General features: G+C 48.3%; 1 protein-coding gene across 4 annotated transcripts in view; it reads left to right on the forward strand.

The window, feature by feature from the left end:
* Dhx35 (DEAH-box helicase 35) overlaps nucleotides 1-27,286 on the forward strand; it is a 64,941-nt gene extending 37,655 nt beyond the window's left edge. For all 4 annotated transcript variants that reach the window (XM_052723932.1, XM_052723931.1, XM_052723933.1 and 1 more), the window contains 11 exons: nucleotides 8-218; nucleotides 3,659-3,783; nucleotides 5,548-5,602; nucleotides 9,705-9,800; nucleotides 11,901-11,995; nucleotides 12,801-12,878; nucleotides 14,200-14,329; nucleotides 19,762-19,843; nucleotides 20,794-20,865; nucleotides 22,912-23,023; nucleotides 26,167-27,286. In XM_052723932.1, the coding sequence (XP_052579892.1) occupies nucleotides 8-218; nucleotides 3,659-3,783; nucleotides 5,548-5,602; nucleotides 9,705-9,800; nucleotides 11,901-11,995; nucleotides 12,801-12,878; nucleotides 14,200-14,329; nucleotides 19,762-19,843; nucleotides 20,794-20,865; nucleotides 22,912-23,023; nucleotides 26,167-26,211 (1,101 nt within the window). In that variant the 3' untranslated portion in view covers nucleotides 26,212-27,286. The remainder of the gene's footprint in view (nucleotides 1-7; nucleotides 219-3,658; nucleotides 3,784-5,547; nucleotides 5,603-9,704; nucleotides 9,801-11,900; nucleotides 11,996-12,800; nucleotides 12,879-14,199; nucleotides 14,330-19,761; nucleotides 19,844-20,793; nucleotides 20,866-22,911; nucleotides 23,024-26,166) is intronic.
* Nucleotides 27,287-27,538: the final 252 nt, after the last annotated feature.

Here is a 27,538-nt window from a genome sequence, read left to right on the forward strand (position 1 = left end):
TTGGTAGGTGATTGTGGCCACCAATGTGGCAGAAACTTCCATCACAATCAGTGGCATTGTGTATGTAATTGACTGTGGCTTTATGAAGCTCCGAGCCTACAACCCCAGGACAGCTATTGAATGCTTGGTGGTGGTACCAGTGTCTCAGGCGTCAGCCAATCAGAGGGCAGGACGTGGTGGGCGCAACCGCTCCGGAAAGTGTTACCGCCTTTATACAGGTATGTATGGTATTTCTTAACAACTTTGCATTTTCTTATTGTAGCCTGGGCTTTGGATCATAGGGCAGACATTTGTCCCTTGTGGCAAAACTTACCATAAAATCCAGCTCTCCCTCCCAGGGACCCCACCACTTCTTGTCTTCTTTGCTAGGACTCCCGGTTGGCCAAGGTTAGCTCAGTGAACCACCGCCTGCCTGCCACATCTGTTTTAACCTGTGTTGGGACCCGTGTCAGACCCCCTAGCTGACATCAAGTGCTGTCTTCCTCCCGTCTGTTCTGTCTAATGTGCTGTGTTCTTACCCTGAGACTCCTGAATCCAGTGGCCGCTCACATCACATCCCTGTTTGTCTTTTCTGAGTTGTTCTGAGACTCATTCACAGACAACAGATCCCTCTGAGCCATGCTAGGTTCTGAGGGCACAGTCCTGGCCCTTAACGAGCTTTCCTCTCAGCCTGCTGATACTGGGAGGCACAGGTACTGTGATGCTCCAGAGCTGCTGTTTCTCCGTGTGTCTCTTTCACTGGGAGTGGTACTGAGACCCTGCCCCCACCCCTTGCCTCTGCACACATCTTCCTGGTGTGCAGATGGAATTTTCCAGTCATTAGTCCTTCCTCTATTCAGTATCCACCTGCAGTTGCTTAAGAATCTGAGAGCTAAGCACTGCCAGGTATCTTTCTTTCTTCCCTGTGTCCATCATCCTTGTATAGTCATTGATGTATATCTGCCTGTCCTGCTCTCTCTTTTCCTCTGTGGGGTATGGAACTCAGAACATCACTACTCCTTGATCTTCACACCTAGCCCTCCTTTTTCCCCAGCATGTCATCAGGGCCTGGGCTCCTAGGGCTCAGTAAGCCATGTGCCGTGGCTACATTATAGATGGTATGGTGGTAGAAGCAGACCCAGGAAAAGAGCAACATGCCCTGGTATGATAAGTGGCTGTAGAGGAAAGGAGGCCATCGAAGCAGAGAGGGTGCATTTTCCCCTGCTGGGAGTTGGGGAGCAGGGAGGGCCTCACAGCCCATGCAGTGTTTGAGCCTGTTCTTACTGGCAGCCCAGGCTGTCCAAGTGGAGGGGGTAGGGCCCCGGAGACTGGTTTCAGAACAGTAGGGAGAGGGAATGGCATGACTGAGTAATAGTCCATTATGTACATGCACACAATCTGTCCATTCATTATTTACGCTGTTTCTCTTAGGCTTTAGGGGTTAGTGGTACTGGGGATAAGTGTGTGCATGGACTTGAGACATGCAGAAAAACCTTTATTCTTTGAGGAACTGCAGAATTGTAGATAAAGTAATTGTGTGTTTAACTTTTAAAGGAACTCAAGTTGTTTTATTTATTTATTTTTGAGGCAGAGTCTCTCTGTGTAGCCCAGGCTGGCCTCAGACTCAGAGATTTCCCTACCTTTGCCTCACAAGTGCTGGGATTTAAAGATGTGTGCCACCATTTCCAACAACTCAAGTTATTACTTTTAGTTTTGTGTAATTTTAGTTTGTGTTTTTTTGCCTTAATGTATGTCTGTGCACCGCATGTATGCCTGGTACCTGAGGAGGTCAGAAGAGAGTGTTGCATGTCCTAGACTTGGAATTACAGGTGATTCTGTCCTACCACATGGGTGCTAGGGAGCTGAACCTGGGTCCTTTGCAGATGCAGCCAATGCTCTTAACCACTGAGCCATCTCTCAATTCCAGCTCAAATTATTTTTAAAGTGGAAATGGGTACCAGCATCTCATGTGTCAAAGAAATCATGTGATAGGACATGGACCAAAGCTGGGCAGGTGCATTTGGGTGGAAGGTTACTGAGTCCTTAGTTGTAGCTGCTTTAGCATGAGTGTGGTTGGGAAGGGCCAGGGGTAGTAGCAGTGTGTTAGTGCCCAGCCTTCAGATCTTAGCTGAGTTTTCAGATGGTGCAGATCATTTCGTTTTCCAGAATCTTTGAGCTTTTCCTCAGCTCCTCTGTTCTCACTTATATTCTACTATGTTCTCAGCTGTACTCTGTTCTTAGACACGCCCTCTGTTTCCCACTTCCTCCACTCATACCTTTGATGCCTTGTCTGTCTTGCCCAGCAGATCCTCCTGATGCTCACGGCAGCCCCTGTAGAGCCTTTTCCCCAGTCTCTGATGTCCTCCTTCCTGACCTCCAGTGGTTCATGGGAGGAGCATTTGCTCCTAGTAGGGCCTGTTTTCTGGTCTTGATCCAGGTCCTTCCTACCTTTGACACTCCCCGGGGCATTGCCTGTGCTCGGGGCCTTTGTAGCTTCTGAGTGCCATCACGTCTTCATCTCTGAGCATCAATACCTGCTTCCCTCAGCGTCTTCTCAGTAGGGCCAGTCTCTCAGCTAATGACTTGTTTCTGCCCTGGTCAGTGGTGTACTTGGAGAATGTGGTTGTCCTGGTAACAGTATTGTATCCACAGTGTTCTTATAAATAAAGAGTTTCCTTTCCTTCTGTTGTCTGCCATCTAGAACCTTCCAGCTAGACCCAGGCATTTGGCAGTTTATGTTCACAGTCCGGAATATTGGCTGTCTTTTTTCTTAGAGACAACCCTTTTGAAGTTCTGTTGATAGTAGTGTTTCTCCAGGAGACTCTGGTGTGCTTATTTCCTCTCTAGTTAGCTGTAGCTTTCTGGTCTAAATGGAGGCTGGGCGGGTGATGCTGGTGTTTAGGAAGGGTGTGCATCTGTATAGTGTTGACTTAGGCGGGAGGATTTGGCGTGTATAATCCATGGGCTTTCTGGTACACACAGAAATGATTTCATGCCCTCCTTCTCCCCACCCCTTGGTCTGGTTTCATAAAGTCCTCCCCTGACTCCTGTCCTCCCCCCTCCACCCCTACCTCTCTGCCTTGGGGTGCTTTCTCCTGTTTGAGGTCACCCTTTGTTCCTGTGGGACATGCAAGGACAGGATCCTGGGTGCGACGCTGCATTTGATTCCTTGATTTTAAAGCTGTGTTTGTACAATTTTTGCTCTTTGTAATTAGGTCCTTCATCAGATTGTGGTGGCAGTTTTAGTGATTTATTTTTACGTTGTTTTTTGCTTATTTGTGCTCTTCTTGCTTCCTTGATGTACCCTACCCTAAGCAGAGTTAACAGTAACTGGGCCTGATAGTGATTATGCACATACTTGTTGCTTTGTATTTCACTGATGAAAAGACATTTGAAAAGTATCATTCTGAAGTAAAGTAACGTGTTTTTTATTGGGGTATATTTTCATACATAAATATAAGTGTGTATTTATATATATGTGTGTGTGTATATATTTATGTATATATTTAAGTATATTTTTCAATATATTTTTGAAGTAGAATATAAAAACAACTTTGTATCATAATGTTGTGTACCTGGTCCCAGAATCACAGAGCTCTGGCTCAAGGCAGAGAAGGAAGACTCTGGCATATGGTGCATGTGAGTGTCCCATTTGATCCCTTTCTGATCCTGTCCTTAGAGGATGCCTTTGACCAGTTACCTCAGTCCACTGTCCCTGAGATGCAGCGCAGCAATTTGGCCCCCGTCATCCTGCAGCTGAAAGCCCTAGGGATCGACAATGTCCTCAGGTTCCACTTCATGTCTGTAAGTCCTGCTTCTGGCTGAGGAGCTCATGGGGTTTTGGTGTGAAGATATGACATCTTCTTCTTTCCCCTCAGCTAAAACACCATATGCCACTTGGTCCTGTGCAGGGTGTGGGGCAAACTGGCGGCCCGGAGAGCCAGAGTTCTTCTTCCTCTGTAGCTCCTGTCCTTTGTTCTAGGGGAGAGATGAGTGAGTGAGTGGTCACAGGGCAGCTTGACCAGTGCTCAGAGAGACGAAGGAAGGGGCCTCCAGCCGGTTCGTCCCTCCTGTGTGAGCTATCATTAGACCCAGAGGGTGTGAACGGCCTAGCTGTAGAGTATTAAGGCTGAGGGAACTCAAGGCTTTGGGAGGGACCCTGTGGCTCACGGTCTCTATGATGATTTTCTAAGGCAGGTTCTAGGAGTGGAGTCTTTGGCCTTCTGTAGACTCCTGATGCACGGCTGCCTGGCTCTGCTAGGGTCTCAGCGGCGTGTGCAGCCTGGCCTGGATGCTCCCACTACACTCATCATTCCCTCTCGGGTGCACAATGTAATGGTGGGTCAGTGGCAAAGACGTTATATCCATTCTTTTTGTTGTTTCTCATATAGTAGATTTTTTTAAAGTTTATCGGTCACTTTATATTTCATATAAATTTTTAAGCTTGCTTATCTGTTAATGTTTGTTAGTAATTTCTGAGAGTATTTGTCATCTGCCGACTTATAGAAGAATTGACTTCTTTATAGAGTATGACACTAGTGGAGTATTGTGTAGTGATCCAAAGTAATTACCCTGGAGCTTCTGTGAGTGCAAGAGACAGAGCAGGAGAACACAGAACAAGACCGTGTGTGCCCACAGGAACCTGGATGTACTAACATGGTGCCTTGCTGTTCTGTTACTTTCTCACAGTAGCTCTCCAGATGGCTGAGCTGGTGTGTACATTGCCTCTCTGAAGAATTCAGTGATAGCTGAGGGAAGCTTGGTTCACAAGCTGCATGTCAGTCCCACACTGTAAAGACTATTTAGTCGGTCACTAGATCTTTTAAAGGCTTGACTTTGTTCTTTGGCAAACAACAACAAAAAGGCCTCAGTTTAGCTTCTGACCCTGCTGTCAAGGGCTGCAAAGCCTTGTTCAGATGACCTTTTCTTACCAGTACTTTCCTCATCTGTGAAATGGAGTTAAAGCACATTTGCTGCTCTGCAAATTCAGAAGAGAGGCAGAGCAGTCTGGAAAGGTACTGATCTTGTTAGCTGGTTTACTAGGAATTGAGTCCCTCGAAGGGACCACTGATGCCTGGCATGCAAAGGTTCTCAGCGAGCATTTTAAGAGAGGGAAAGAGGTGTCGGAGCACCCATTGAAGGGCACAGTGTGAGCCTTGATGCACTTTGCAGTATTAACGTTCTCTGTATTTTCAGCAATTTGAACATGTTACTAGCTCTTGGCAAGACCTGGGCAGTAGAAGTTAATACTTTCCCTGTGCTGCAGGATTTGTAGCTCCCAGTACAGGAGAAGGCTGAGGGGAGCTTAGGGTAGTGAAGGGGTGGTTTAGAATAGGGGGCTGTCTCCACTGATGGAGTGGGGGTGAGGGAGGGCAGCTTGAAAAGCAGTTAAGTCTTGGAGAAGGCACTGCCAAGGATGCTGCAGAGGTGGGAGGCGAAGTTTTAGGTACCAGCAGCGTGGAGACTGGGTGGATAGGCGTGATAGAGGGAGAGTGAGCCAGAGTGGTCACGTTTTCTCAGCTCCTTGTCAAAGAAACTAATCTAGGAGGACTTTTGTGTGTTTTTCAGCCCCCGCCAGCACAGTCGATGGTTCAAGCCTTGGAATTACTCTACGCTCTCGGAGGTATGCCCATTTCTCATGTGTTCTCTTGTATGATAATAGGTATGTTGTTGGTTCTTTTTACCCTTTTGGGGGCCCACCACCCAGCTCTGTAATAATCACACGGAAGCTTATTCTTTCTTATGAATGCCCGGCCTTAGCTTGGCTTGTTTCTAGCCAGCTTTTCTTAAATTATCCATCTACCTTTGCCTCTGGGGTTTACCTTTCTCTATTTCTGTAAACCATTCTTTGCTTCTTACTCCATGGCTTGCTGTGTAGCTGGGTGGCTGGCCCCTGGCGTCCTCCTCTCCTCCTCCTCCTACTCACTCTTTCATCCTTTCTTACCAGATTTCTCCTCCTATTTATTCTCTCTGCCTGCCAGCCCCACCTATCCTTTGTCCTGCTTAGCTATTGGCTGTTCAGCTCTTTACTAGACCAATCAGATGTTTTAGACAGGCAAAGTAACACAGAGTTAAATGTAACATAAAAGAATGCAGCACCTCTTTGCATCTTTAAATAAATGTTTCCAGCATAACCAAATACAACATATCTTCAACTAATAGTCCACAACATGGGTAGCTGGATTCACATTAGAATTTTTAGAGTCTTTAGGAATGGGATTGGCTCTCCCCTTGTGAATAATCTCTTCAGTGACATTTACTCTGTTGAAATAGAAATTAGTAAACAAAGGTAACTCGTGGCCAATATGATAATTTATAAAGTGTGGCAGAAACTGTGGATGGCTGTCAAAAGGATGGCTCAGGACCTTTAAGACCAAGTTCCCAGCACAAAGGAGATGTATTTGCCCCAGAGGCGGGGAATAAGAGACAAAGACAGGAGACAATGGATGAGGGAGGAAGGAAGGGGAACAAGGGAGAGGGGGAAGGGATGTTTGTCCCCAGGGAACAAAGGACTGCCTCTGGATGGAGAGGAGACAGATGTGGCCCACAGGTAAATGGAGGTTTATAAAGGATACATGGGGAACCCTGTGTTAGGATGAGGTGTTTCATTTTAATTGGGCATGTTAATTAGGTGAGCCAAAGGGGGATTTTGATTGCTGGGCTTTAGTACTTGGATAGCTAGACTTTGGTAGTCAGCCTCAAGAGGAGGAAGTGGCCAAATAAAGGAATAGACCTTGAGGGCTAGCTTCAGGAATGTAATTAATGGTTTTTAGCAAGGCAGAGGGAATGGGGGAGAAGGGCAAGGTCTGCTAGAGCCCTGTTTGTCATGCTCGGGCTGGCTAGAGTGCCTTCAGCCATCACCAGGGTACACTTCAAGAGACACCCAGAGACTGGCAGATCTCTATGAACCTCAGTTCTCATTCTCAGGCCCCTATTTCTTTCCCAGCCCCATCCTGAAACCCCCTTCATTTCAGCCCTGAGTTCCCTGTGGGAATAGGGCAGACAGCAGCCTGTGGTATAGTTAGTGCAAGAGCACCCTGTTTGTGGAGCAAGCCCTGTTGGTTCATTTGAAAGCACAGTATGTGCCTTAAGTTAGAGCGAATGGTGTCCTCTTGGGAGGTACCATCTCTTCTGTGCTCTCTGCCCTGTGAGTGGTGTCCTCTTGGGAGGTGCTGTGAGTGGGGGATTGAGTTTGTCAGGAAGTTTTAGTTCAGGCCTTTGCCCTGAGATTTGTCTTCAGTATTCTAAAAATTGCTTTATTAAGGCACACATCATATACTGTACAGTTCATTAATATGTAACTTACTGTTCGAGAACTTCTGGTGTCACAGTATCATCTTGTCTTCAGTACAATCCAGCTGTAGAACATTTCATCATTCCAAAAAGAAATGTGTGTCTTTCAGTGCTCTCTCTCCATTCCTGTCCTCCTCGACTCCCAGGCAGCCTCTAACCTGCTGTCTCTATGGATTTGCCTCGTTTAAACATTGCTTAGAATGGGATCTCAGGTTGTCTTTGGTGACTGGATTCTTTAACTTAACTCTTTCCAGGGTTATCCATGTATCACTTGTAGCAAGTATCAGTATAACATTTATTTTTACTGCTAAATAATATTCCAGTGTATGGACATACCATATAATGATTTTTTTCTATTCTTTAGCTAGTGGGTATTGTGAGTTGTTTCTTTTTGGTCAGTATAAATAAGGCTGTGAGCGTGTGAGTCTTTGATGGACATCCCCCACCACTTTCTCTACACTGTTGCCAACACTTGTTATTGTCTGTCTTTTTGAATCACAGCGGACCTAGTGGATATGAAATGGTTTCTGGTAGTTTTCATTTGCATGTCTCATTTCATTGCATGTCTGATGACTTATGGTATTGAGAACCTTCCTGCTTGTTAGCAAGTCAGTTTGCAAGACTAGTGTCTCTAGTCCTTCTGTATCCATGGGGATTTCCTTCAGGACTTACTTCAGATACCTGAAGTCTAGGGATACTCAAGTCTCATGTAAAACGATGTAGTGTTTGGACATAACTCACACATCTTCCCATATACTTTCAGCTGTCTCTAGGTGGCTTATACCTACCCCCCGTGTGCATACCCTGTCAGTGTTTTTTCTACTGTATTGTTCCGGGAACCGGGGCAGTAGAAGAGTCTGGGTGTGATTGTTCAGACAGTTGTTTTCTCAAATATTTCCAGTGGAAATTGGTTGAATCTAAGGGTATGGAATCCGTAGACACGGAGATTCACTGTATAGTGCTCAGCAGTTTGTCAGTTCAGCTTGCTTGCTGGTGTGTGTTTGTGTTCTTTTTAGTACTGAGTTGGAGTTCTTCACATGTTCTGATTATAGATCCCCATGTCATTGTAAGTGCTTGCCCCACTTTCTCGGAGATGTCCTGTGTAATCCACAGTTTTGACTTGTCACCTGCTTTCCTCCGCTTTTCTTTGTCACTTGTGCCTTTGTCCTTGTGTCAAGGACACACTGCTGTGAGGCTGGGGTCCCTCGCTCACTTGTAGAACATGTGTTTGGTGTGTTTGAGACCTTGAGTGCATCAGCTAGTATTCCAAGCACCAGCCAGACGAGCCGAATAGAAATGCCACTGCTGATACTCCTTGCATTTTACTTACAAGTGTTTTTTGGAGTTTTAGCCCTTGTACTTAAGTCTGCGATCTGTTCTGGTTAGTGTGTGTGTCCATTTTCATTTATTATGTTTTCTTCTTTCTCTGTGAAGGAATAGTCAATTGTGACTTTAAAAGCTCTCCACTGACAAAAGCTCTTTTGCTTGGGCCACAGACATTAGCTCAGATTGTATGTCTTGTTGGGTTTGTGTCCCCAGCTCTCAGTGAATGACAGGGGCTGTGTGTACTGAGGAGCAGGGGAATGCTGGTTATGTGTCATTTATCCTCTGCAAGGGTTGTTCTGAAAGTAGAACAGTGGGCAGACTGTCCCTCACAGTATAAACACTCTGGAGAGTGTTGGGGAAGCCCCAGTTTCAAAAAAGACAATTGTATTGGAACAAAAAGGACATAACTTTTCTGGCTCCTTCCAAGCTTTCAGAGCAGTTATTTGGTGGGTGAATGGTCATCTGTACCTTGGAATCCTGGGCCTGATACTGGGGATTGGTAGAGGTCCATGGGAAAGGTGGTGGTAGGGTAGTGGTGAAGTATGGAGGAGTCTGTCTAGTTCAAGTGGGAGAGAGTCAGAGCCAGAGTTGAGATTCTGAGTGCCAAACTTGGGATTGCTCATATGGTGTGAGCAGAGCAGGATTTTGAGGCACTGTCTTAGAAGATGTGTGGCATATCAGGTCTTAGCTAGGGAGTAAGATCCAGAAGGTGAGAAAGTGGGGCTCATGTCATGGGGACTGGGGGAGAGTAGTGAGGAGAAGGTGGTCAGCAGCCACAGTTGCTGCTGGAGGCAGACAGAGGCCATGTTTGTGTTCCCAGTTGTCAGTTCCCACTGAGGGAGGTCTCTGGAGCATCCTGTGGGGTGGAGAGAGAGGGAGCAGGAGGAAGTGCAGGCTGCTGCCTGTAATGAAGTCCTTCAGTAGAGTTCGTTAGAAGCAGCAGCTGTTAAAAACTGGGCATTGAGCTCAGTGTGACCCTTCTCTTTGAATGTAACGGCGCCTGTGTCAGGCTGGGTTTAGTAGCAATGAGTCATCCTTTATTCTCACAGCTACCGTTCCTCTTCCAGCACAGTGGTACATGCCTTCTGATTCTTCCGTTCTAACAGGCCTGGACAAAGATTGCCGCCTAACTGAGCCGCTCGGCATGAGAATCGCAGAGTTCCCTCTGAACCCCATGTTTGCCAAGATGCTGTTGGAATCAGGTGGGTGGAGCCTGACAGCTCCGTTTGACTTTATTTTCGTTTCCAAAGAACTCGTTTCCCTGAATTCTGTACACCAAAGGAAGAAGGGCCGGTTATGGTTTAAAAAGTGACAACAGCAGTAAAGTATTTATTTTTGACTAAAGATGGGAACGTGTGTTTATAAGACAGTGTAATATTTGATGCCTATCCTGGAAAACCTCTGTCCAGGTAATTAGCTCATCATTACATTTGACACTTCCCCTTAGCAATTTGAACTGAACATCACAACGTGGTGATCACTACAACTCACTCCTCCAGCCTGAAACTGCATCCCTTAAGCAAGCAACGTCTCCAGTCTTGATCACTGCTCCCCTTCACCCAGCCTCTAGCAGCTGCTTTCCACTCTGTTCCCATGTGTAACTGAAGTGTGCATTTGTGCCCTGGGCCTGGCAGACTTCACTGCGCCCAACGTGCTCCACTGCCATCCGCATTGTCTTGAATGACAGAGTTTACTTTTTCTTAAAGAGTGTGTAAGAAGTATCCCATTGTATGTATCATGTTGTCTTTCCCCATTCCTCTTCGACTTGTGCATTTGTGTTCTCTGTTGCTAGAGTTTTTCTGCCTGGCCCACAGTCAGGGCAAATCTCTCTCACCCGCCAGTCCCAAGCCGCTCAAACCCGATCAAGTAAACACAGAGACTTATTTTGGTTACAAACTGTATGGCCGTGGCAGGCTTCTTGCTAACTGTTCTTACAGCTTAAATTAATCCATTTCTATTAATCTATACCTTGCCACGTGGCTTGTGGCTTACCGGTACTTTACATCTTCCTTCTCCTGATGGCGGCTGGCAGTGTCTCCCCTCCCAGCTTCCTGTTCTCTCAATTTTCCTCTCTGTTAGTCCCGCCTATACTTCCTGCCTGGCCACTGCCAATCAGTGATTTATTCATTGACCAATCAGCAACACATTTGACATACAGACCATCCCACAGCAGTTCTCTGCAGTGGGCACCAGAGTGTGGTTTTCCTTCCACACACCAATTTTAGTTCTTTGGAGCATGTGCAGAAGCAGGGTTGCTGTATCACATGGCCATTCTGTTTTAGGTTTCTGAGGAACATCCTTGTATTTTCTGGAATGGCTGTGCTAACTTCAGCTGTCTGAGAAATCATCACACTGTGTGCCACAGTGGCTGTGTGACTTTATATTCTGAAGCAGCATACAGAGTTAGTTCCAGTTTCTCTGTTGATTTTTGTGAGGATGTGAACTAGGGCACGGTCTGTTTTTCTAGTTACAAACATCTTGGTGGTACAGGAGCTATCCCTGCTCCCTGGGAACGGTGCTGTTAATATTTTATGCCTTTGTCTGTTATAACAAGTGGCAGTTTATGGAGGCATGTTTCAAAAGTAGCATGGTGAAAGTTAACTCTAAGAGTCCCCCTTCCCTGAGAAACAGATTCTAAATGCAGCAAAAGCAGAATCCGTTACGCTTCAGGTAGGCAGCAGTGGGGAGCCAGGCAGGAGTACTTTGTCTAGTGTCCTGGTTGATGAGCTCCTGCAGAATCTGTTCTCAGGAGGCAGCAGCAGCTCAGGATGCTGCCCTGGTTGCCTGTGCTACAGACTTGTGCCCAGAGCAGAGGAGTACTTGGGAGAGGCCGGCCACCCCACAGATGGGCCAGGAGTGGAAGGACGGTAGGAGGAACACAGCCCTACACATCCTCGCCTTTTCCTCTGTGCTTTTACCTGGACTCGAGCTGTCCACATAGCGGGCAGGAAGCAGGCATGCCACTGACCTGCCCTTGGTGCAGGCCAATGTAGCCTCCCCCTGGCTGGATCAAGAGTCCTCAGCCTTAGTGCTGCAGGGAATACTCCTCAGTTGGGACACATGGGGCCATTCATGGCATGGTAAGTACTTGTATGCTAGGGGCTTGAAGAAAGAACTATAAAATATGATCTTATTTTACATTTTACAACATGGTTCAAGGAAGGCATTGGGAAGTGCCCTTCAGTCCTTGTTGCTACACTGTCTGTTTGCAGACACACCTTTCATGTTCTAGGGAACTTGGGCTGTTCTCAGGAGGTCCTGAGATCGCCACTGTGTTTGCAAACACGCCTTTTATGTTCTAGGGAACTTCGGCTGTTCTCAGGAGGTTCTGAGCATCGCTGCCATGATGCAGATCCAGAATGTCTTTGTGTTCCCCTCAAACCAGAAATCTCAGGCAGTAAGTCCAGCTTCTCCCAAGCTCTTCACACTGCTCTCTTGCACATTTTTGTCAAAACTCACCTAGAAACCACTGAAGACAGTTGTATAAAAGATTCAAGATTGTAGTTGAGTGAGTATGCTGTGTATTGTGGGAAGAGTTCACAAGCATCGTTATATATCTTCCTATACACTGTGGAGGTAGATTCTGTCACCCACACCCGAGTGGCTTTGTCTGTTGTATCTTCAGTTAACCTTTCAAGACCCACCTCATGCAGGTGACTCAGAGTGGAAGTGTAAAACCCTTTGTCTAACATGGCAGTGTCTCCTCTCGCAGCCCTTCCCTGCCTCTGCCATGCTTCTTACCTCTGGGACATTATGAGTTCTGTTTTTTATGTAGTTTAATGTCTCTCTTCCACCATTTGTTCATGATTGCATTCATGTGCTCAGAACAGCGCTTCATCGACAGAGGCACTTGATAAAAGTCTGTTGTGGGGAGGGAAGGAAGCAGGGAGGTAGTTTGATTATGTGGCATTTGGTTCAAGGACAAAGTTCTGAAGTAAATGATTTGTGTCTTTACTATATATATTGTATCTGAAGCTCATCAGCCCCAGGGAACAAGTGGCATTATTCAGGATCTTTGCCACAGAAAGAAGAATTCAAGGATGGGGTCTAAAGGGTGCCTAAGAAGAGGGAAGAGGTAGTGAACGGTATATGGTTGTAGGACATGGGAACGTCAAGCTGTCAGCCCTTCTCAAGTATACCATGTCCCTCAGCACAAGAGACTCATGGAAGTCAACTTCTAAATGGAACTTTATCTTTTATAGACTCGAGTGCACCGGAAATTTGCTGTGGAGGAGGGTGATCATCTCACCATGCTCAATGTATATGAAGCATTTATCAAAGTAAGTATGGCATACTGAGAGGACCCTACACACACACACACACACACACACACACACACACACACACACACACACACACACACACACAGATGACCTAGAAGCAAGGTCAGAAGTTAGTTCATAAATACCTGGTCAGGAGACCCCTCTGTTCTCCAGTTAGGTAGACTGCTAGCCTCCTACTGAAGAGACCAGTATTGCTGGAAAGGCTAAGGGATGTTGCTTTTCTTTGTCTGGCTGTGTGCTACACTTGAGGCCAGCTGACAGCTTGACCTCCGTGTCCCACATGCACTGGACAAGGAAAGAAGGGCAACATTTGAATGGGAATTCTTCCAGACTGGACTGAGAACCACAACTGTGTGGGTTGAGTCTTGAAAGGCATCCCAGCTTCCACAAGAATATGTTCAATGAGGCTTGCGTGTATCCACATATTCTCCTCTTGGTTAGCCATGGGCAGTGCTGATTTCCATTCTGAGTACTCCATGGGACTAAAAGCAATTAATAAGACTTAAAATTCTCACTTAAAAGCCAAACAGTGATAGAAAGCTTCAAAAAGTAATATAAACGAAAGAGAATAATAGTTCATATTTTCAGTAATCTAATGTATTTTAAAAAGAGAAATACCAAAGTTATTTTACCAGAGATTTGAGGGTGATTACTCAATAAATGAGATGCAGATTAAATTAGTTAAAATTGAAGATGTAGGTACAGTGTGCCATCCCAAGATGAATTTGACTACAGAAGGATGCATCCATAGATCTGCATTGGATATTCTCTGGTTGCCTTCTGGAACAATCCTGTGTGAATTACATTTAAAAATGTTATTATGTTAAAAGTTTATTTGAAAAACTTTCCTTCCTGGCTTAAAATGTAATCTTAGAGGTATATTTCCTTAGCAAAAACTTAACACATGATGTAATGATTGGACTCAAGAATATAGAAAATAAGGCACTATTGGTAGAAAAAGTCCCACTTTGAGGGCAGATGGGGATTTGAAAATGATTTCTGCACGGGTTGTGCTGCTCCCCATAGTTAATAAAGAGGTAAGTCCACCGGAGGCGGAAGTTAACAGACTTACCGAGAGCCATGGGGAGGTGGGGCTGACTCCTGTGGTGTATTTAGATGGACCTTGTCCTTCAGTTCTCCTGAGCTTGCTGGTGTGAAGAGTGGGGTTGTGGGGCAGCAGGCAGGTTGCTTTAGAGATAGAGTTGGGCAGGTCTCATCAGACCAACAAGTCGGGGAGAGAAAGTAGCCCCCTGACGGTATTGCTTCGATGGGGCCGTCTCTGACTAGGCATTGTCTCCTCTGGGTGGCCCTTCCGCAGCACAACAAGAGCTCCCAGTGGTGTCAGGAGCATTTCCTGAATTACAAGGGTCTTGTCAGAGCTGCCACCGTGAGAGAACAGTTGAAAAAGCTCCTCGTCAAGTTCCAGGTGCCCAAGATGTCCAGCGAAGGTGAGTGTGGCTTGTCCCTGCCCGTGGCTTCCCTCTCTGCTCCACACAGTTGCATTCTTCAAGTTCTTATGCTGGGCTGATAGGAGGCTGTGTATCTGCAGCCAACTTCACATTCTGAGCTGCCTACACCCTTTCAGTAGTGAATGTTAGACTGGGTGTCTTTGTGGATGGATCCATTCTTATTTCTCTGGGCTGTCACCCCTCCCCCAGACTTCTACAGCTTATGAAAATGCTTAAGGATTGTTAACTTCCACATCATTGCACATATAATTAATATAATGATGATTGTTGCAAAAATTTACATTTTTTTGAGATAGTGTCTCATGTAGCACATGCTGACCTCAGACTTAACTATAGCTGAGGATGACCTTGAACTTCTGATCCTCCTGCCTCCAAAAGTGCTAGGATTGTGTTTGCGCGCGCTCGTGTGTGTGTGTGTGTGTGTGTGTGTGTGTGTGTGTGTTGGGTGGGCACAGAGAGTTGGATCTTTTCTTCTACAATGTACTGAACTCAGGTATTGTCTGTAAGGGCCTTTACCTGCTGAGCCATCTTGACAGCCCCAAATTGTGACTTTTAAATGTATGAAATTCATAGGTAGTGTTACATGAAATTTGCATTTTCTTCTCAGATGCAAGTGTTATTAAAGTAGACACCATGTGTTTAGTGTAGGCATTCACCAAGGGTAAGGCAAGGACATGGCTGTACCAGACGTCCTGGCTTGTAGCAGTGACTGAGGTGCCCATTTGTGGAGTCCACAGTAGGTTGCACCATGTTGGTCTCTGCATTCTCTCTTTGTCTTCCACTGTATGATGGTGTCCTTAGTTTACAGCGGAACCAGGAGTCCTGGGAGGAATCACATGACCCTCAGGATGACATAGCTTGTAGCCCGCAGAGCCCAAGAGCCAGGATCCGTCTTGTAGGAAGTGACACACTGAGCTCATTTAGCAGTCTTGCGGCCTGCTGGGCCAAAAGCACCTGTTGACACTTCCTGACAGTGGCTGCTGGGCCAGGCAGCAGTCTGAGTATGTTGTGTGTGAATGCACACCATGCACTGAGCACTCTGGAAGACGTGTGCTGCTTTTATCTCATGTATGGAAGGAAAATAATGAGGCCCCTAGGCTAAAGGAAACTTGTTAGAGTCAGGACCTGGGAAGTTCTGTTTGCTTTTATACCAATAACAAGTGATGGAAAAATGATGGAAACTTGGTTCACGGAGAGCCCAGTGTGGTGAAGAGAGGTGTCATGGAGACAGACAGACTGTAGTGTTAGGCTATAGGGCCTTGTAGAAATGACAATGTAGACACTCTAGTAACTATGGGTGACAGTGGCAAGTAGCAGAAATAAATGTAGGGAAGGAGAAATCCACCAGAGCTTGCCCAGGGTTCCATGTTGATGTCATGGGCTGAAACAGGACACTTACAAGGGCTGCCAGCTGGAGAGCATCTGCTCACTGGGGTCCTGTCGCCTGGCAGATAAATGACAGCCTCACCTCTGCATCTGTGTCTTCACCTGTCATTGTCACCCGTTGCCCAGGGGGAGGGGTATGTTGAATTAAAATTCTTCCTAATAAGAGGGATGGAGTGCTGAGGAATGATTTTATGAAGCTGAGTTTTGAGGGTCACAACTATTATTACAGGAATGTCTACCCCTTTTGAAATAAGCCCTGAGAACAAAGCATGCTATACATGGGGATTCTGGCCAGCTGGAGAGAGGAGCTGCATCTGGATGGGTGGTGGGCAGAATGCGGGCCTGAGGCCTAGTGTCTCTGGGAACAGTAACAGCGGGCAGACAGGACAAGCAGTTGCACGTAAATTACAGCACATCTGGGAGCCTGGAGAGTAGTGAATGTATTCTCGAAGTTACGCAGTTAAAAACGACGTGTATTATAGAGTGACTTTATTGAGCCTGTTTGGTGGGTTAAACAAAGGGTTATAATATAAAATTCACCAAGAAGAAATAAAAACACACAAGTAGTAATTTAATTTATAAAAAATAAAAGGACATAGCCCCTTCCCCTTGCCAAAACCTGCTGTAAAGAATTCAGTAAAATGGTTTGGAGAGCCCTGTAAGGCTACCACCTGCAGGGACCTGTTTGCCCACATACTGTTCTTCATCAGCGCTAAGATATGTATTCATCGTTATTTTATGTATCACCAAGAAAAGAATGGCTGCCGCTGTAATTGTGTCTTGACTTGAGTGAGTTAAAATGGCTTAGAACTGATGAAGTAGGGGATATCTTCAGCCATTAAAACATGATGATTCCCTGCATGGTAATTTAGAATTCATCTCGTGGCTGTGAGCTAGTGAATGGAGATGCTTTATTCACGAAAGACGTGTTTGCTGTAGCAATGGAAATGTCAGTTAAGAAGGAACAGAATGTGTGGAAGTGGTGAAGAACTGCAAACTTGCTGACGGCCAGAGATGGGACAGTGTGCTTTCACGGTTTGTGTCTTAGGGAAGAAAGCATTTTCCACATTGCTCCGAGCTCACTGCTCAGTCTGTGGAGCAGCTGTCTCAGGTCCAGTCCTTTGTGGCCTGCGGCTGGTTGGGGACGTCCTAGTTATCTCCGAGCTCACTGCTCAGTCTGTGGAGCAGCTGTCTCAGGCCCAGTCCTTTGTGGCCTGCGGCTGGTTGGGGACGTCCTAGTTATCTCCGAGCTCACTGCTCAGTCTGTGGAGCAGCTGTCTCAGGCCCGGTCCTTTGTGGCCTGCGGCTGGTTGGGGACGTCCTAGTTATCTCCGAGCTCACTGCTCAGTCTGTGGAGCAGCTGTCTCAGGCCCAGTCCTTTGTGGCCTGCGGCTGGTTGGGGACGTCCTAGTTATCTCCGAGCTCACTGCTCAGTCTGTGGAGCAGCTGTCTCAGGCCCAGTCCTTTGTGGCCTGCGGCTGGTTGGGGACGTCCTAGTTATCTCCGAGCTCACTGCTCAGTCTGTGGAGCAGCTGTCTCAGGCCCAGTCCTTTGTGGCCTGCGGCTGGTTGGAGACGTCCTAGTTATCTCCGAGCTCACTGCTCAGTCTGTGGAGCAGCTGTCTCAGGCCCAGTCCTTTGTGGCCTGCGGCTGGTTGGGGACGTCCTAGTTATCTCCGAGCTCACTGCTCAGTCTGTGGAGCAGCTGTCTCAGGCCCAGTCCTTTGTGGCCTGCGGCTGGTTGGAGACGTCCTAGTTATCTCCGAGCTCACTGCTCAGTCTGTGGAGCAGCTGTCTCAGGCCCAGTCCTTTGTGGCCTGCGGCTGGTTGGGGACGTCCTAGTTATCTCCGAGCTCACTGCTCAGTCTGTGGAGCAGCTGTCTCAGGTCCAGTCCTTTGTGGCCTGCGGCTGGTTGGAGACGTCCTAGTTATCTCCGAGCTCACTGCTCAGTCTGTGGAGCAGCTGTCTCAGGCCCAGTCCTTTGTGGCCTGCGGCTGGTTGGGGACGTCCTAGTTATCTCCGAGCTCACTGCTCAGTCTGTGGAGCAGCTGTCTCAGGTCCAGTCCTTTGTGGCCTGCGGCTGGTTGGAGACGTCCTAGTTATCTCCGAGCTCACTGCTCAGTCTGTGGAGCAGCTGTCTCAGGCCCAGTCCTTTGTGGCCTGCGGCTGGTTGGGGACGTCCTAGTTATCTCCGAGCTCACCGCTCAGTCTGTGGAGCAGCTGTCTCAGGCCCAGTCCTTTGTGGCCTGCGGCTGGTTGGGGACGTCCTAGTTATCTCCGAGCTCACTGCTCAGTCTGTGGAGCAGCTGTCTCAGGCCCAGTCCTTTGTGGCCTGCGGCTGGTTGGGGACGTCCTAGTTATCTCCGAGCTCACTGCTCAGTCTGTGGAGCAGCTGTCTCAGGTCCTTTGTGGCCTGCGGCTGGTTGGGGACGTCCTAGTTATCTCCGAGCTCACTGCTCAGTCTGTGGAGCAGCTGTCTCAGGCCCAGTCCTTTGTGGCCTGCGGCTGGTTGGGGACGTCCTAGTTATCTCCGAGCTCACTGCTCAGTCTGTGGAGCAGCTGTCTCAGGCCCAGTCCTTTGTGGCCTGCGGCTGGTTGGGGACGTCCTAGTTATCTCCGAGCTCACTGCTCAGTCTGTGGAGCAGCTGTCTCAGGCCCAGTCCTTTGTGGCCTGCGGCTGGTTGGGGACGTCCTAGTTATCTCCGAGCTCACTGCTCAGTCTGTGGAGCAGCTGTCTCAGGCCCAGTCCTTTGTGGCCTGCGGCTGGTTGGGGACGTCCTAGTTATCTCCGAGCTCACCGCTCAGTCTGTGGAGCAGCTGTCTCAGGCCCAGTCCTTTGTGGCCTGCGGCTGGTTGGGGACGTCCTAGTTATCTCCGAGCTCACTGCTCAGTCTGTGGAGCAGCTGTCTCAGGCCCAGTCCTTTGTGGCCTGCGGCTGGTTGGGGACGTCCTAGTTATCTCCGAGCTCACTGCTCAGTCTGTGGAGCAGCTGTCTCAGGTCCAGTCCTTTGTGGCCTGCGGCTGGTTGGGGACGTCCTAGTTATCTCCGAGCTCACTGCTCAGTCTGTGGAGCAGCTGTCTCAGGCCCAGTCCTTTGTGGCCTGCGGCTGGTTGGGGACGTCCTAGTTATCTCCGAGCTCACTGCTCAGTCTGTGGAGCAGCTGTCTCAGGCCCAGTCCTTTGTGGCCTGCGGCTGGTTGGGGACGTCCTAGTTATCTCCGAGCTCACTGCTCAGTCTGTGGAGCAGCTGTCTCAGGCCCAGTCCTTTGTGGCCTGCGGCTGGTTGGGGACGTCCTAGTTATCTCCGAGCTCACCGCTCAGTCTGTGGAGCAGCTGTCTCAGGCCCAGTCCTTTGTGGCCTGCGGCTGGTTGGGGACGTCCTAGTTATCTCCGAGCTCACTGCTCAGTCTGTGGAGCAGCTGTCTCAGGCCCGGTCCTTTGTGGCCTGCGGCTGGTTGGGGACGTCCTAGTTATCTCCGAGCTCACCGCTCAGTCTGTGGAGCAGCTGTCTCAGGCCCAGTCCTTTGTGGCCTGCGGCTGGTTGGGGACGTCCTAGTTATCTCCGAGCTCACTGCTCAGTCTGTGGAGCAGCTGTCTCAGGCCCGGTCCTTTGTGGCCTGCGGCTGGTTGGGGACGTCCTAGTTATCTCCGAGCTCACCGCTCAGTCTGTGGAGCAGCTGTCTCAGGCCCAGTCCTTTGTGGCCTGCGGCTGGTTGGGGACGTCCTAGTTATCTCCGAGCTCACCGCTCAGTCTGTGGAGCAGCTGTCTCAGGCCCAGTCCTTTGTGGCCTGCGGCTGGTTGGGGACGTCATAGTTATGGGAGCAGTTCCCCCGTGTTCTTCGAGCTGCTGGGCAGCTGTCAGACCTGGGAGCGCAGGGCTGAGTGTGCTCAGAGATGGTTTCAGGTGGCCAGAGCATCGGGGAGGGGCTGGGCCTGGATTCTGTGCATCATAACCCAGGCCTCAGCATGTGGAACATGGGCCAGAGTGCTGACTCTCACAGCCTTCTGTTGCTGCCTTGTGTAGGTGATCCAGACCCTGTCCTGAGGTGCATCGTGTCGGGGTTCTTTGCAAATGCAGCCCGGTTTCACTCCTCTGGAGCATACAGGTAACGAGACTCCGAAGCTCCTTGGAGAAGGAGAGCAGAAAGCTCTGCAGGGATAGAAATCAAGCAGCTTTTAACTGACATCAGGGATCCTTCCAAAACAGGGTGGCTCTCCAGCTTTCAGCAGATTTTCTTTGCTCCCTGGGAGAGTCCTAATACCCAGTGCATCTGTACACGGTGACACAGGTACCTGCATTTCAGTATGGCAGGAACCGTTCACAGTGGTGTGCTGTAGAGAAGCCACTTTGCCCAGTGGGCTGTTCAGTGTGTCCTCGAGGGCTGTAAGCCATGGGCTGGCACATGGAGCTGCATTCTGTGTCTTTGCAGCCCTCAGTTGTTTCTTCGCTGGTTACAGTGCCTCCTGCCGTAGCCTGGCGTCAGTGTTTAACTGCAGTAGGAAGTCTGTGGAGCCCCAGTTTCTGTTGGGAAGGGATTGTTTGAAAGGGAATCTGTGGGGGATAGACACAAACATAAATGTGGATAGAACATTCTCTTCCTGTGATTTGTTCTCAGTGTCCAGTTGCACCACGCCCCCCTTCCCCCTCCCTCGGTATTGGGCTTAAGTCCAGGGCCTTGTGCACAATAGGCAAGCACTGCGCTGCTGAGCTAACCTCACACCTTTGTATTTAGAAAGAGAAGGGTCTTGCTAAGTTGCACAAGTTGCCCCCAACCCACATCCTTCCTACTCAGTATCCCATATAGCTGGGATTACAGCTGTGCTCACCATGTCCAGCCCTCTTCCTTTTCTTGGTTCATGGTTCCTAGGGTGGTAGTGATGGTGGAGGTGTGCTGAGAGAGTAGTGTCTTGTCCATGTGAAATCCAATCTACATGCACCTGGGGGGTTGATAGAAACCCATTTGTGGAAAGGTACTTAAATATGTAAAGTATTACAAAGTCTTATGTATAGTAAGTGCATGCAGTGTGCTTCACGCTGAATTCTTGTGTCTCATAGGACTATCCGTGATGATCACGAGCTGCACATCCACCCTGCCTCAGTCCTCTATGCAGAGAAGCCACCCCGCTGGTAAGCCCCTCCCATCTTCATGGTCTTGCTTGTCATCCATGGGTCCCAAGGCTTGGCCTAGGCTTGCAACTTTGGTGTGCTGGGTTGCCAGGATTCTGCTCTATCAGGGATCCCCTAAAGGTAGACAGTACTCCAGTGACTACCCAGCTCCCTTGCACTATACTCAATAAAATATTCTTTAAAAAAAATACCTCCTTAAGCAAACTGCAGTCTGTCTCCTCACTCATCCTCCCAGTAGGTGCTCACTTTGACCCACTGACTAAAGGCTTACTGTCCGAGACACAGCGTGCAGAGAGGACTTAGATCCCAGCCATACTCTTTAACAGGCAAACAGATGGACTTCCTGTAGGAGGTGGCTTTTCCAAAGGGCTGTGTGCAGTGCTGGGGTTGGCACTGAAGGTGCCGGACAGCCAGGCTGGCTTCGTGGAGAAACTAACCTTGCTCTGGACCTAGTGACTGGCATTTTTAGGCGGGGAAGGACTCAAAGGACAGTTACACCTAGGAGACCGGGTGGCAAAGCTGTGGCAACATGGAGGAAGCACGTGTCTGTGGGGATGATCAGTGAGCTGGTCAAGGGTGACCAAAGGGAGGTTCCAGCCCACAGCACCGGCTGGGAAGACAGGCAGGTGCAGCACTAAGAGACAGCAGGTGTTTTTATGGTGTTCTCACAAGTCACGCTGTGTCTTCCCAGGTCAATGCAAAGTTGGGCTTGTATTTTCTATTTATTTCCTATTTCTAGTTTATTTATACTGTATTCTACAGAAATACGGATTGACAAAGGATTAGAGATTTTAAAGACACTAACACTTGGCCTTTTACCGATTGAAAGAACCAGGCTCTGGGGCAGACAGGAGCACGTGGTGAGAAGTTGGAAAGTGCAGTGATAGGGTTGGAGGCTGGGAGCCCTGGTGTCAGGCCCCAGTAGTACCCTGCTCTGCCGGCAGCAGCAGCACCTGGAACCATATTGGAAATGCAGGTTCTTGGCCCCACCCACCCCTCCTGAATCAGAACCTGGGGCAGGGCCTGCTGTTTAAACGAGGTCTGGTGGGGTTTCTGATGAGCATTTAAATTCCCCGAGGAATTAGACCATGCTGTAACCAGTGAAGATCTAGAAGCTTCCTAGGTGAAGTGTGACTCTAGTGCTTGATTTAGAGCTGTTTCCTGCCACCCCGAGTATATAGATGCCCAAGAGGGAACCCAGACTTAGATGTGTGCCCCTCTCCTCTCCATTCATTTCCCCTCTCCCCTCCTGTCCCCTCCCATCTTCTCTTCTCTCCCTGCTCTCCCGTCTCTTCTTCCGTTTTCCCTCTCTTCTTTCCTCTCTTCCTGTGTTGGGGATGGACGTCCAAGCTTTGAGTATGGTAAGCAACTGTTACATTCCCAGCCCCTCCTCTTCTTCCCGTCAGCTGAGATTCATTTATTGGTGTTTGAGAGACGAACTCCATGTGGCTTTTGTATTTATAGGTGTGTAGTTGTTAAGGATGCCCTGAGTTAATTCTTTCCATAGTTCAGAAACTTGTGTTTACTCTGTGAACTCCTGAAGTCCAGGGCTTAGAGAACGTGTCCTTGCTCTTTGGCTGTGTTTCCTCAATCCTAGATAAGTCTTTTTCCTCTTAAGACATAATTTGTGACAGTAAAAGATGGGTTTTGACAGAGGTGTAACTTGCATGCAAAGTTACATTTAAAATATTTTTGTCACTCTAGAAGGTTCTTTTGTATGTCTTTATAGTCATTTTCCAGTCCCTTTAGAACAATCAAGACTGAGTCCATTTCTATACTTTGTAATTAAGTTTTTAAGTTCTATTCAGAGCTCTGCAAATGCATGGCACGATCTGGAAGGGTCCTTTGTGGATAACTGGAGAGCCTGGAAATCATGTAGGATGTAGAGCTGCATCTGTGAAACACAGTGACTTACCACTTGGGTCAGGAGGCTGAGTGAGCCGCCACAGGGCCTGTGTGTAGAGCCATACGCAGACAGTATACAGCCGCTATGGTGAGAGCAGAGACGACTTGCCAGCGTGTGTTTCTGTTTGTTCTTTGTTTCAGGGTTATCTACAACGAAGTTATCCAGACCTCCAAGTATTACATGCGAGACGTGACTGCCATAGAATCTGCTTGGCTGCTGGAGCTGGCTCCGCACTTTTATCAACAAGGAACGGTAGGATTGGATGGAACCTGGCCCCAGGCAAACAGCAGCCTCTTCATAGTGTTGTCTGTGTGCTCCATCTCAGTACCCTAGATCATTCCTAACCCACCCCCGCCACACACACACACACACACACACACACACACACACACACACACACACACAGAGTACACAGGTAAGACCATACCACATGCCCAGAACCTCCTAGTGAAACCACTTTCATTACTTTCATAGAGAAGTACAGTTAAAAGCACATCCTGCAACTCCATAAGAAAAGGCCTAAGGTGGTTAAAACCCTCTGAGCAGTCAACTACATGCCCTTGCCGCCATAGCAGGCCACTTACATTTTAGAAAACAGATTTATTCTTCATTTTTGTAAAAATGGTCCGTTCATTGCCCTCCAAGTCCATGCATCCTTCTAACATGACTTGATTGAAAGATGATTGATCATGTTTGGAAGACAGGAGGGTCGGTCAACCGGGTCCACAGGCCTCCTGGCTGGATGAGGCCCACATACTGTTAAGTCTGCAGTGTGCTTTAATTGTGTGGTAAGTTAGTTAGTGGAATTATTTGTGTGTGTGTGTGTGTGTGTGTGTGTGTGTGTGTGTGTGTGTGTGTGTGTGTGTGTTGGTGAAAATCGAACCTAGTAATTACTAGTGATTGTTTTAAGCATGCTGCCTTGAAATTATTTCCAGTTAGTCAATTTTCGTTTTTGTTCCTTTCTTAAAACTTATTTTACTGCTTTTCAGTTAATGATTTTTTTAGTAGTGTGTTTTATTTTTTTGTGGCCTTTTACACCCTGGACTCCATGGTTGATCTTAGTATCACATTGCTTAGCTGTAATGTAAGAAGCCTACACCAGGGTCTTGTTTGTTAACAAGCGTCCTTAGTGCTGTTGCTGGTCAGTATTTTATTTCTGCACGTGTTTATGCTCGGTACTATGTTATTATTTTTAAACAGTTAGTTGCATCTTCAACAGATTGAAAAGCAGAGCATTTCTGTTTCCCACTGTCACTGTGGATCCCTGCCTGAAGAACTTCTTTTAGTGTGCATTTGGTGCTGTCTGGCGGTGGAACACCCCCTCCCTTGTTCATTTGCAAGCATATTGTTTGGTTTTTATTTCTGAAGGATAGTTTTCCTCTGTGTAATTCTTCTGCCTTGAATGAATTCTGTTGTTGTTTCTCATCTTAACACTGTAACGAGTCCTGTTGCCATCTGGGGTGCGGTGTCTCTGAGAGGCCAGTGGCCATCCTTAGGCCGTCCTGTGTGTGAAGTGGGCCTTATTTCACCCTTTTGTGGTTGCGGTCAGCAGGGTTGAGCAGTGCTGCCTGCTCTTGGTGACACTTTTGAGGTGCCACAGACCCGTTCTGTGTGTTTGTTCACTTGCTTCAATCTTGGATATCTCTTTCTTTGTGAAGCTAAGGAAGTTGCCCTCGGAACCCTTGCGGTATTCAATTCTTATGCCAAAGTGTCAAAAGTGGTTGAAACCATTACCATTCTTCACATGTCCTGACACAGGTATTTCAACTAGAAACTGGACGGACTGCTGGGTGCACAGTGTGTCTCGGCTCTGTTGGGTTGAACAGAAGTTAGCTGGAGTGGAAGAAAGTCTCTTCCATCTAAATCTCATCTGGAAACAGCAGCCTTCAGGAGGCCAAAGGCATGGTTAGAAAGGCCGGCTGTGAGTGGAGAGGGTGTGCTGCAGAGGGCCTGTTACAGTGGCAGGGTGCTACGCTGAGGGAGGCGGCCCTGCACTGCCCTGGCTGCGAGGCTCCTGGAGAGAAGAACTGGCCGACAAGCTGAGTTAGTTTCCTTCTCAGCTCAAAGTTAGTTTCTTTATGTCAGACCCACAAAGTTAAGGGGCACATTGCTTCAGCAGGTTGAAGAAAATGACAATTCTTCTCTCAGAATTTCTGCCTTTCAGCCCGTCACCTGCAACATGGTGAGAGTGTTGGGGAGAGCCGGGCCTTTAGAAACCACCCAGGACATCCTCGCTGTATCATGGCAGCTTGGTGTCTCTTCTGATTGAGGTCCAAAGTTGGAGCCATTTCTTCAGGACACTCCAGGTTCCCCGGGGCTGCCCATGCAGGGCAGGTCTGCTGCCTTGGACGCGGTGCAGAGCCTCCGGGCCATGCACAGCCCACAGGCTGTCAGCATGCTCTTCTTCCTGGCGCCTCCTCCGGTGACTTTCCATCGCTTGTGTTTCAGAGTTGCTTTCTCTCTGCAGAGCCTGAAATGGCTCAAAGTCGACTCTGTTTATACTTGGCGATCTTTTCAGTAAAGCACACTAGTAGTCGACTCTGTTTATACTTGGCGATCTTTTCAGTAAAGCACACTAGTAATGGCTTACAGGCAGGTGGCGTCATTGGCTACCCCTGAATAAGGCCACACATGTCCAGGATTAGTTTAGGGTCATGGCTGGTGAAGGACAGAGAGGAAAGAATTCAGAGAAGCAGCAAACCCACAAGCATGCCCACAGAGATTTGCCTCAGAGAGACCCTTGTGATCTAGGAAGAGTGTCTGGCCTCACTGTTCGAGGACCCACGTTCTCCTCTCTCAGGCACAAGTGTGTAGAAAGCCTGGCATCTGGCCATTTTCTTAGGCCTGGGGCCTGCTGGTCTGTCAGCTCGTGTCGTCATTGGTAGTGTGCTGCTTTCTTTCAGGGCTGGCAGTTCTCTGGGGTGTTGTGAGGTCATGTTGGATTTGCTAGAACATGGGGTTTGGGCACTAGCAGTTGGGAGGGCAGCATCCTCTTAGGAGGAGCTTCTGGGTGCTAGCTTGGCTCAGCTGAGGGGTCTGTGCCTTGTTGGCTTATGTTATTGATAGGATGTCAGGTACCCCTCAGCTGGTGAGGAGAGGTCCCTGATTAGAAGCTTATGTTCATACATTCTGCTTCAAATACACATTTGAGAATTTATAGTAATTTGACTTTACCGTAAGATGTGTTTTTACCCCTCAGTCCTGTCAACTGATGCCCATGGCGATGTAAGGAAGCTTTTTGTGTTACTTGTACCTGGTTTTTTTTCCTGCAGACAGCTTTCCAAGGGGCACAGCATTCCTGGGGATGGTGTGGGCCAGGTTGAGGATTTGACTGGAGCCTGCTGGAGTCTGCTTTCTCAGTCTCACAGTCCCCATTGATGTCTCTTCTCTTGCAGCACCTGTCCCTGAAAGCCAAGAGGGCCAAGGTCCAGGACCCATGATTGGAGCTCAGCAAGGGGCTGCAGGGACGGCTTGGCAGCCTTCCTTCGTGTGGTTTCCGGCACCAGCTCAGGTGGAACAGGCAGTCGATCTGGTGTGGGCTGCATCCTGCGCATTAGCTCCCTCTTCCTGCTCCCCTCAGCATTTACCATCCTTACTGGGACCCCAGAGGAGTCTGAGCATGGCCAGTGTTCTGCTGCACTGCACCTAGGCCAAGCAAGAGTTGGCTCGGCTGTGCTCTGGACTCAGTGCTCACTCTCAGTAGCCAGCCCACTACTCCAGCAGGCACAGTCCTGGTCCTGCTCCGTGGTGAGGAGAGTGAAGCGCTGAAGTCTGAAGGCCTGTGTAGACAGGGCTTTCTGGGTGCCTGTGTTTGCCTGCTGAGGTCCACTGCTGCTCTGTGCAGTAAGTACAAAAGGAAATACTGGACTTTACCACCAAGATCACCAAAGGTCTGGTCTGTCAGGCACGGGGCCCCCAAACCAAGCAGCTTCTTCCTTTCCTCTGCCCACGTCCATGCTCATCTGAGCAGGAGACTTAGGGCCACTGTGGTGGGCCATGCGGGACCCACAGCCTCCGACTCTGGTAGCCACTGCCTTTGCAAGTGGGCTTAGCTTTCTCCAGAGCACGATGCCACGTTCTGGTGCCAGTGTCTGGGCACCAGGGAAAGTTCATCAACCTCGACCCCACAGGGCTCCTCTTTAGCAGGAATTCACTACAGTTTAGATACCCTAAACTTGTGTAGCTCAGGAATATAACTCTTGTATATTTATCTTTGTTCATTTGCTTGCATTCTCGCAAGAACATAGGCAGCTCCCCTGGGCACTGTTCACACTGCCCAGCCAGGGCTGCTTTGCTGTGACAGTGATGGCACTTCAGCACACGGCAAGACAGACTTCTCCCCTTACTGTTTCAATGATGTTTATTTTAAAAGCGTAGCTTAAAAGTTTATTTTTGTACTGGTCTTAGTTTGGATGTGCCACTTTTGGCACCAAACCTATGTCCTTTTTATTTCCATTTTATAAATGTGTAAATAGCAGTGGTAACTTGTTAATCATAGTAAATCTTTGTACCTGAGGGAACGTGTCTCTCCTGTCTGTGGATCTTGCGGTTTGTATTTTAAGATGGGTCAGTTTATTATTCTAGGTGAGGCCTGAAAGTGGCTAAGATACCTGATGCTGCCATGTAAAGCATCTGGGGGCGGGGTGGGGTGCACATCGACCCAGAGCCCCATAGTGCACGCTGTGTGCCCGACTGCTCTCAGACCCTTTTAGAGCAAAGTGTGGGGCATTGTTTAAAGGATGATCCGAAGAGATTCTCATTCTTGTC

This window comes from Peromyscus californicus, unplaced genomic scaffold (assembly GCF_007827085.1).
Source record: "Peromyscus californicus insignis strain IS unplaced genomic scaffold, ASM782708v3 Scaffold_7__1_contigs__length_154581171, whole genome shotgun sequence".
Taxonomy (NCBI): Eukaryota; Metazoa; Chordata; class Mammalia; order Rodentia; family Cricetidae; genus Peromyscus; species Peromyscus californicus.